The sequence below is a fragment of the Rosa rugosa genome, chromosome 1, assembly GCF_958449725.1.
Source record: "Rosa rugosa chromosome 1, drRosRugo1.1, whole genome shotgun sequence".
Classification (NCBI taxonomy): Eukaryota; Viridiplantae; Streptophyta; class Magnoliopsida; order Rosales; family Rosaceae; genus Rosa; species Rosa rugosa.
In genome coordinates, this window is record NC_084820.1 from 31856173 (window position 1) to 31867236 (window position 11064).

At 38.4% G+C, this 11064-nt stretch overlaps 1 protein-coding gene across 2 annotated transcripts; it reads right to left on the minus strand.

Annotated features, from left to right (window-relative positions):
• Positions 1-201: 201 nt before the first annotated feature.
• Positions 202-5267, minus strand: LOC133724665 (uncharacterized). Of its 2 annotated transcripts, XM_062151444.1 has the most exons (12): positions 4743-5264; positions 4474-4660; positions 3946-4180; positions 3806-3874; positions 3148-3249; positions 2775-2815; positions 1768-1901; positions 1320-1383; positions 1102-1198; positions 895-1013; positions 697-719; positions 202-598 (listed from the first exon to the last, which is right to left on the minus strand). In XM_062151444.1, the coding sequence occupies exons 1-12, from the start codon at positions 5141-5143 to the stop codon at positions 511-513; spliced, it is 1560 nt and encodes a 519-aa protein (XP_062007428.1). In that variant the 5' UTR covers positions 5144-5264; the 3' UTR covers positions 202-510. The 2 variants fall into 2 exon arrangements, 1 of the variants encoding a protein (XP_062007428.1); XR_009853875.1 differs by lacking the exons at positions 202-598; positions 697-719 and having other exon boundaries at positions 980-1013; positions 1288-1383; positions 4743-5267.
• Between the last annotated feature and the right edge of the window lie 5797 nt (positions 5268-11064).

Consider the following 11064-nt stretch of genomic DNA (forward strand, 5'->3'; position numbering starts at 1 on the left):
ACTTATTGGATCCTAGAAATAATAGTTTGCTTGTAAATGAGGTGAGTGATTACATATGGTGGAGTGAGTGAGAGACTGAGTGTTTTCTGTAAAAATTGAGCTACGAGTCTAGGCCCTTAAAAGAAACTAACCATTTTTTTCATTCCCATCTAACTAGATTACTGTTGGACTGTAATACTTAATTCAGATAAGGGTACACTATTAAAACCAAAATGTCATTGTATCATCTTTGACGTTGCTTAAAGATCAACTCCCAGTATGTAGTAAAGATAATTTGTTGTATAAGCTGCATCACTTTGATATCACTAGCTCTCGGTCATTGCCACCATAAAGTTACAGCTTTACCAGAACAGTATCCTAGTCCTTAAGGAACAATTATGATCTCCGACCTAATTAAGGATGGTAATTGTAGGAAAATCCAGCCCTCAATCCACTTCGCTGCAGAACATACCTATTTTGCTGCAGAAGGCATAAAGTAGCCAGCAGAAGAAGATGAAAAAAATTCTGCAGTCAACTATCATTGGCACCCTCGGTAGCCTTCTTCTCCTTTTGTTTCTCCCTTTTCTTCTTGTTTCGCAATGCATTCTTGCTCATTGTTCTTCATTATGTAACATGGAGAAGCATTATTAGAATAAACTGTATGAAAATTGGAACTATTAAGTAGAGAAGAAATAATTTAAATATGCATTTACGTACTCTGATGAGGTCCCTCCAAACAGCTGCATAACAAAATCAGTGAAACAATCAGCATCCAATCAAGCAATTAAATCATTCCACATAGAAATAATAATAATACTAGTAGTAGAAGGTTTTCCTAGAACAGATGTCTATATGTACGATGACATCACCCATGAAGCAACAAAAATCAAGAAGACCAATATGTATCATCTATACCTCTGCCTGAACGACAGCAGCTTGCTTAGCATGTGGGGGGCGATATGCAGCAGGCTTTTGTGCAGGTGGGTTGTTAGGGCTGGCTTTTGCAGAGGTTTGGGAAGATTTGGACCTTTCTCCTGATAATTTGAACCCAAGTTTCTCAGGAAACGAATTACATACATGTAAAAAATCCAAATCCACAATCACTGATCAAATGAGACCAACCTTGAGGTTTGGCGTCATCAACTTTTATTGATTCAAAGGACTTGACAAGTTCTGAAATGTCACTGAACCTATCAGGTGATTCTGGTTTCCAATCAGCCTGAAAAAAAAAAAAAAATAAATAAAAAGGTTCCAAAAGAGAAGAAAGAAATCAAGGAAGTATGCATAAAACAAAAGACTCAGTCATACTCTATTTAAGGAGGGCCACCATCAATACTGACCTGGAACAGCTTGTCAAACATCTTCTTGAAGAACAATGAACCGTTGTGGTGGAAAATCTTAATCCTTCAGAAAAGTAAAAGAAATGTGAAGTGGTTTACTGGTAATTATATTTCTTTAAACCAGACCATCATACTCTAGATATATCCCACATGATAGCATGTCCATACACACCAACATAACAATGACATGGTAAATCTTACCATGCTTGCTGTATTCATTAATGAATAATTCAAGATTCAATCCAATCCAATTTAATTTAGTACAAAGGCAACTGGTTTATAATATCAAGATTTACTTTGTAGATCAGTAGTCAATTGAACAAGAGCCACAAATGCCAAAAGCATAATTTTATTGCACTTAATTAGTTCAATTGAGTGAACCACTAGATGCTTGACCCTTATGCCAACCCCTCATTTCTCCATATTAGTAGCAAAAAGGTTAACATACCCATTGTCAACTTGTAGTCTTGGAGCAGTCGTGGCAGTCATGAAATAGCGTCCATCTGGAGACCATTCGCTTGTCACAGATAATTCGGCCTTGGTTGTTCCAAGCTGCTTTTTCTCTATGTAGTCCCAAAATGCCTATGGTAAACAAACTATAGATTAACTTCGGAAATCATAAGGAAGATTTGAGACCATCATGAGTATATGCACAAGGAAAGCTTGTAAAAATAACATATGATGAGCTTCTTGCATAAGATATTGTACCTGAGAAATAAAATGTGAGCATGCAAAAATTGATGGTTGGAATGGATTGTTAAAGTAAGGCTTCTTGGATGAAAACGTCTCTGTAAAGGAGATTAGGAGTGTGATCTTTGAAAGAATTAAAGAAACACCCAGGCCAGTTGGTTTTCCTATGGTGGTCTACTGGTCTTTCATTCTCAAAGATGCATGGATGTTTTTATGATAGACGTTTTTTAGTCATTGATGAGTTCTACAATAAAGGTGTGGTTAATGCAGTAACAAACGCGACTTCTACTTGCCTTATTCCTAAAAGCTAGACTCTGTGAAGATTAGCCACTACACAGTTCTAGGTTCAGTCACAAGTTTACACATAGTGCTAGTAAAGGTTTTGACTAAAATACATCATACCTTGTAGCGTTTAGTTGTTATAGCTCAGGTAATAAAGTTGAAAGTATTTAATAGTGTACAAACAAGTTTCAGATACAGGAGAAGAAACTGGCATGCTTGCAAGAGTTTGATTTGCTAAAGTTTTTATTGTGTCAAGTGTCAGAATTGCTTTTCCAACTTGATTTGACATTGAGATAGATATTCCAAAAGTTACTAACCGACCACAATTTAGTAACTGATTAAGTTGACTGACAGAAAAGAGGCAAAGGAGGCCTAATGAATATAATAATTGAAAGGAAATTACTTTGGAAGAATAAAATCAACAACAGGGAGAAGAATCGAATACAAAATATTAGTAACATTTAAAACAACATGTTAACATACCATATCACCTGGTAAGTTACCAAAGCCTGCCAAACACAGAACTGCAAACACAAAATTAAGGCCAACATATAGATTTTCATTTTCTCCTCATAACACAGAATAATCAAAACATGATATGCTCTTGGCTTGGTGGTCCCCCGTTTTAACCCATTCATGTGCTCACTTTTTTCTTTTTCTTTTTAATGTGTCTACAAGTTACCTACCTTACTCAAAACTACCAAATAAGAATGAGAACAAAGCACTACTCAGAAACTGATTTTTTAAAACTATAAATAATAGAGACATGTTGTGTAGTCAAAAGGAATATGAATGAGCCATTTCAAGTTCACAAAGTAAATGTTCTCAAGATGAAAGAGACAATTCTGAAGGATACATTTTCCCTTTGGATTCCATCGGATAGTATTGTACGGGCCTGTTCCAAGCTCAAGAAGAGGATTGCACTTCTTGTCAAACACGGTTGTTTTAGAAGGCATAACTATTGTAGTTCAAGGAACTAAACAAATTATAAACATTTGCGAAAGCATTACACTAAATGATAAGCTGAAGATAAATATACAAACAAATATTAAAAGAATCACATAGCGAGTAGCATTCAGACCTGAATAGTGAAAATCTTGCACTGATGAGAGTTCTACCAATAACAATGATTCTGAAGAGTCTCTATAATGCATGGAATATGTTCAGAAAGAATGATGCACCAGCAGAGCCCTACTCAAAAAGTTTAAAAAATGCTGATGGACTTGGTGGTAAAGCATACCATCCTTTCTTGATTATATAAACTTAATAACTAATTCTATCATCCTAGACTGATGATTTGTCCAAAATAATTTAAAATAAATCAAACTGAAATTTACCTCAATTGTCCAATCACTAGTTGCAATGAATATGCCTAAAAACGACATGAACTGAAACTTTTCATGCGTGCTTGGTTTTGACATTAACAATATGTATTAAACATTGCGACTCTCTGGATAAGTGTCTTATAAGTTATCTCTTCAAGACATCTCAAAGACTAAGAAAAAAAAGGATACAGCCATAAACTACAGCAAACTCTGATCCAGAGTATGACCACTGAACATCATGAACAGGCCCCTCTTTACCTGTCAAGTACCAAGGAAAATTAGGCTGTGGGCATTTAAAAATTGACTTGGGTTTAGTATTTGGAACATACGAAGAGGTACAAGTCCTTCATGGGTTCCGTCTGTTGTCAAGTAGTTTAGCTTTGATTCCCCATAGTAACTTTGGTTGGTTTTATCAACATCTGACTGCGCCACAACTAAAAGCCCAGTTGAGCCATTATTCCAATTCAGTTGCACTGATGAACATCGAAAGAAACTCCTTCGAGCAACAGGTTGACTCTGTAAATCTTTTCCAGTGGCAAATATCTGGACACTGGCAGGAATCCCCTGCATGGAAAGAATATTGAACTTGATAATGTGACTGAACCAAAACAAAAGAAGGGACTAAGCATGGGGTATTATGTGACATAGAAGCAGTATTTATATCAGCTATTAAATGAATGACATGCCAGTAATAGTATGCCACCCATTCAAAATCTCCGAAATCCAAAAACACCTTATAAATGAGGGATGCACTCTCACATTTCCAGAATAAGCATTTTCAAAATAAAGCTGCATTTCACATAATAATCCCATAACCCATAACAAAAAACATAGTTCCCAAAGAAGTTCCTACAAACCTTTGATTCCGGGACAAATGCAGCCACATGGGAGCCAGGTGCCTTAGAGAGTTCAACTGCAGCAACTCCAGGAACTCTCAGCCGATTCGTAACTCCTTTCGAGAAGTCTGCAGCATCAAAAAACTGTATCTCATTCGTCGCAAGTTTACACGCAACAGCCTCGTCGGAGCTGAACCTAACCGAGGGCCTGAAACAGCACAAACAAACTCCGCAATTAGTTCCCCACAAAACAGCATTGCACATACATCGTAAAATTCCGAACTGCTTACCAATTCGTTTTGGTTATACTCTTCTGGAATTGATCGTAAGCAGGTTCTCCGGTGTCGACGTTCCACAGGGTCACATTCTTGTTCTGCGGCGTTGAGGACTTCTGGAAAGTCTGAACAAAAGTGCCACGCGGGGACAAGGCGGCGGCGGTGAGGTTGGGGACTTGGAAAGACCTAATCTCGGCGTAGCTTCGGCAATCGTAGATGGTGATGACGGAATCGGGTTTGAGCACCATGAGCCTCGATCCATCGTCACTGAATTTGGTAGTGGAGCAAGCGATTTTGTGTTCGAGCTTGATACCGGGTTGGCCGTTGCTGAACGGGGGCCCGTTCCAGAGTGAGAAGCCTTCAGGCCCTCGAACTAAGATATCGAGAGGCGGCGGAGGTGAAGCCGAGGCTGCCATAGCTGCTTTGTGAGCTTAAGAAGTGCTTTGATGATGCTACCGGGATGAAGAGAGTGACCCAAGACTCGAGAAAGAGAACTTATTTCGGCATCGCTATTTGACCGTGTGAGTATTAACCATGGGAGCCCCTCCAATGAGATTAGTTAAACGCTTTATAATCAACGGTTTAGAAGACTGACTTTTTTATTACATTACGGTAAATTAACCGTTAAATGTTGACGTATACATGAGTCGATCACTTCTGAAAATTTTCATCTAAATTGCGGATCGTACTAGATCGAATCAATGGATGAACCAAATCTGTCAAACATGAATCTTTCATGTTCATAACTGATAAATCACGATTATGAATGTCTTAATGATTTTCAATTTTGGTGAAAAATTGCATGAATGATCTACATATAAATATCTAAACATCTAACGGTTAATTTGCGGAAATATAATCGAAAAGTGGGTCTAACACAAAAGTCCTCATTTTAGTGGTCCTTATTAGAATCGCTCCTTATTAACCATAGTGAATAACTGAGTACTCACAAGCTTTTTTGTTTGGGAAAATGTCCATTTACTCAAATTTGGGAAAATGTCCTCGTATCGAGCGCAAAAGAGGTGGACATATCACATAAGATGAGTGCAAGTGACTGTTTTTGCTATTTTTGATATGCTGAATTTTTTGTTGTTGTGTGTGACTGTGTGCTTTGTCTGCTTAAGAATTGTTTTCATATTAGGGAGAATGTGCTGTGATGGTGCAATTACAATAAAATTATCATTTCTATATGAGAAACTCGTTGACAATAGGCTGAGGCGCGGGTATCTCGCTCTCTTTAAGGAGATTCAAGCCCTCTGCGGAACAATGCTGGTGCACCAGAAATCTCTTGACTTGTCCCCTCCAGGATACAACAGCCCAACAACAAGTTGTATGGCTCACACCAATCTGCACAAATTGGAGGAACCCAAAGCTCCACCAAAAGAACACATTTCTCTGGCAAAAAAAACACACAAGACTCTTTTGGGGGATTTTGGAAAGAAGGTTGATGGGTGAATAGTTGAGTAAAAGTTTGATATATTTTAGCATGCAACAAATGGTGCTATTTATAGGCTCTTAGGACACTCCCTACAATTAATAGGGTAGTAACCAAATGCCTAGGTTACAAAAATTAAAACCCAAAATAAATCAAAATAAAACACCATGAGTTACAAAATAAAATTCAAAATAAATTCAGAATTTAAATACACAAATAAATTCAGAATTTAAACACAAAATAAATTCACCCAAATTTAATTTCAATAATAAATAAAATATTAAAATGTTACAACATTCCCCCACTCATTTTAATATTTTAAAAACAAATATAAACCAAAGTTACCGGCCAAAGACGAACCATTATGCGTCATGAAGGTGTGCTCTGCATTGAACCTTCACTTAGTGAAACAGCAATCCCTACTCCAGAGTTGATAGTGGTCTCAGACTTGAACTACAACTGCTTAAGGGAAAATAAGAACTACTGCTCACACATAATAATTCAGGTGTTAATATGAGCTTTATTAGCCAGCACGTTACGGGCTTGTGCTTATCCCGATTTTCATGAGTGTATTTCAAGAATAAGCCCAATTCTCATAGAGAGCGGCCCCACTCTCACACTCATATAGGTAAAATCCGTCAAGGATGCTCTTGTAACTATGACATCCCACTCATATGAGCTACAGATTTTATTAAGAGTTTTTAAGTAAACTCAACCTTCATATACGTTACAAGATTAATGCACTTACATCATAGGGATGAGTAAGAAAATATAGTGCATTTTTCTTACGGCCACCTTATGATTCGTTTTTCCCATTGAACCCAGTTTTTAGGATCTCTAATCACCGGGTTGGGTGTCCTCATATATGGCTCATGACGATGTGGGCTTCAATCCCATCCCCCTCGATGTACTCCAGACATTTTCTCTTGCCAAGCCCTTACTTAAAGGATCTGCAAGATTATCACATGATTTAACATAATTCACATTAATAATTCCATCACTCAAATATGATCTTGTTCGTGTCGGAATTTGGACAGGGTAATGTCTATGACTTTTCAAACTTTGTACACGTAAGATGCGTTGAAAAGTCAAAGTATCCACGAGGGATTCTGACTTTTCAACGACAACAAAATAATAAATGTCGAACGAAAATATTCAATCATACATTACAACTAAATAAATCTCAGCCTCAACTCCCAACCTTCGTTACTCGAATGCCATGGGTCTTAGAACTGGAAGGTCACTCATATAGCTCGATCATCACCCAAGCCTGCAATGTCATGATCGACCAGCACTGCTCAGCTGGACTGCCAGAGCCTCCCTCAACATGAGATTGCTCACCAATCACAAGGGCTTGATTTACTCAAATCTAGGAGCAAATCTCACCTAATTGGACAAGTGTCACAATCCCATGACCAGCATGGCCATAAACGTGGGTTGAAGATGATGTGATTAGAGGAGACCACAAAATGGTGACATCTGTCACCCACTCTGCCACCCACTCGACCAAACCCATGCTGCTGGCATGTCAAAAAAAGGAGCTGACACCCTTATTTTCGGGGCCAAGCCCATACTCCAACAGTGTACCTCAACCACCTCCAAGCCCTATAAAAAGAAGGACTCTTCCTTCATTCGGGGTCTCTGGATCACTTGAAGAAATACCAAAAAAAAACTTCCCCTCCTTCTCACTTTCTGATTGGATCATTCGGCAGAATCCATGGCAACCCTGGTTAGGCAAGCTGTAGTTGGAGAGCTCGGGACTGTGTACAGACATATGGATCAAATGGACAAGGGGAAGTTACCCTACATTCCCGATCTTGGCTCAGAGGAACTTCCTCTTCCATACACGGAGTCCATAATGCTGGGCAAAACTTCCAAGCATACCAAGTTCCAAAAGATTGATCTTTATGATGGCTCAACTGACCCCTATGACCACTTGGACAACTTCCGGTCGACCATGGACGGAAAAGATGCAACGGAGGCTGACCGGTGCAAAGCTTTTCCCCAAACACTTAAGGGTTCAGCCCTTAACTGGTTTCGTCGCATTCCAGCTGGCACGATCCGGAGTTTCGGGGATATGCGTAGGGCATTCCTGATAACGCTAAAAGTAGCGCGCAATTTAACCCTGAAAATATCGTTAGTAGTATAAGCAAATAGGGATCGTTCTATTCCGGGGATTGAGGGTACACCTGTCATTGTCAAACAATTAAACAATTAAAATTAAAACAAAGTATAATATTCACAAAGATATTCACAAGTATAAACATTATTTACGAAATTAGGGGGGATTTTGTTTTGGTTTTCGAAAATTAAACTAAGTAAAGAAAACAAATAAAACACAAAAACATAAAAGCACGAATGGAATGAGAGAACAAAGATCAAAACCGAAACTATGATTAAAATCGATTTAAACCCTAATATTGTTCATCTAAGTCATGAGAAAGGAGTTGATCATGTGAAATATTCGAAAGCAAATAATTTCCCATTTTTTACTTTTCAATGCTAATTAACCTAAGTGAAAGCACAAAGATTAATCCTATCAAACATGTAATCAAGCCCTAGAAAGCTAGTCAATCATGACATGTTTAACGCATGAAACACATAGAAAGGCTATCAACTCAAGTGTGCAACTTAGTATGAAAAAGTCCACCTAATTGCAATCCTCTTTAATTAAATTCGATCTTTGTCCAAAACCTTTACTACTTTGATTCAAGTTTACACAAAAAAAAAAAGTTGATTTCATGTTCTTAAACCTAGCAACATTCATATCAAAACCCTAAGTGTTTCGAACCACATAAGATTAAAATATAAAAGATATCTATAACGCAAATTTAATTAAACAAACTCACATAAGCAACTCTCGAATTACAATAATAGAATCTGAAAATTTCATTCAATCATATAAAATTCCAGAAATTAATATTTGTTCAAACATATATGTCAACTAGGGCAAAACCAACGAAATTCAAAGCAAATGTTACAAAGTAGAGGTTGAATTACACCGTGGATGGAAGATTATGATGGGTGAATAACGATGAATCCTTTGAAACTCGAAAGCAAGCTTCAAAGGTGGATGGTGGAGGAATAGATCACGACTTCTTCTTCTCTTCCTTAGCCTTGCTTGAACTTCGTGGCTTGCTCTAGAGGATGGAGAAGCTCACGGCAATTCTAGAGGTTTTCTGATTTTTTTTTTCTAAAGTGTAAACGTCAAAGAGAGGAACCCTCGACGTCTTCATTGAGAGAGTATATATAGGGGACGGCAAAACTTGGTCTCCAAGCCGTGTATTTCTTCTTTATTTTCCATGGAATTAATCTGAAAATGCCACATAGTTTCCTCCAATGATAGCTTGCCAAATAAGCCCTATGAGATGGTCCAACCAATCACAAAACTCCATTTTAATTCCCTAAAAATCTTGGCCGAAATACCTTGACATAATTTCTGATTTTTTAGTTCAAATTCGGCCAAACTTCCTTTAGGAATTCTAGGGATGAATCTAGACTCCTTTGAGAGCTTTTTGTGTTCAACACATATTCTCTTTCCTTAAAAGTCTCCCAAGAAAATCTCCATCGAAATCTTCTTCATATTTTCTGATTTTTCACGCCATTCCTTGTTTCTCTCTTGATATTTCACGGCAAACTCTCTCTAGGGTTTACTCATTGCGTCACAAACCCTAATTGCATGGGCTTTATGGGCTTTTGATCCATTTTGCCAAAAATCCAATAAATCTTGAGAGTTCTTGGGCCTTGTTGCTTCAACTTCAAGCCTTGTCACCTTCTAACGTCATAACACTTCATTTTTCCATTTCTTTTTCATGGTTGCGTTGGAAACTTGCTTGGTAAGCTTTCCACCCTTTTGCAGGGTTTCCTGGTTGAAGCAGGAAAACTTCTTTTCTTCATTTCTGCTCATTTCTGTGGCCCATTGTGTCTCATTTTTGCTCCCCTTAACGTTTGCAAGCTCCTTTTTCCGTTTATGAGTTCATTTCCACTTTTTAGCTCCGGGGTCCTGAAAATAGAAATTTTCCTAAAATGAAAAATGGCAACTTTCCTAAACTGAAAATGGAAACTTTCCAAAAATGAAAAATAGAAACTACAAAATAGAAACTTTCTACAAATAGGAACTTTCCCAATCGAAGAATGGAAACTTTCCTAAACACAGTTTTATTAAGGAAATAACGCAGAAAATGTAGGGAAATGCAGTTAAAACGTCGCATTAAAATGCTCCTATCAATTCCTCGATGAATTCATGATAGTCTCCAACCGGGTCTACACTCCAAACGACCTCACCCAGATACGTCAACTCCCCGAGGAAAGTCTGAGAGATTACGTAATCCGCTTTCAAGGATATTACCACCGATGTGAGGGGGCAAACGAGAAGATAGCATATGCTGCCCTTATGGGAGGATTTCGTTCCGGTCCATTCTTGTTTAAGATCATGCAAGACCCACCAGGTTCTTTCAAAGCACTCATGCGTGAGGCAACGAATTACTCTCGGGCGGAGAACCTTAATTGCGCAAGAGACATGATCATGGACCCTCAACCTGCCGCGGGAACAAAGAGAACCAATGATACTTCTTTTGGAGTGGGAACCCAAACCAACGACAACAAGAGGCCCAAACCCACCACCACTGGAGGAAACCCAGGAACTAAGCCGAAAGTGCCGCTGGCGCGATATGGGAAATACACTCCGCTAGTTGGCTCAAAAACGGAGATCTTTGCTGTCGTCTCACGAGACCTTCCGGAACCTAAGAAGATCAGACCTCCGACGAAAGGAAGAATAGATGAGTCTCACTATTGCAAATACCACAGGGAATACGGACACACCTTAGAGAAATGCGTGCATTTGGCATACGCATACCAGGCTTTGATAGATAGGGGTGCCCCGAGCATATAACGCTTCATCAA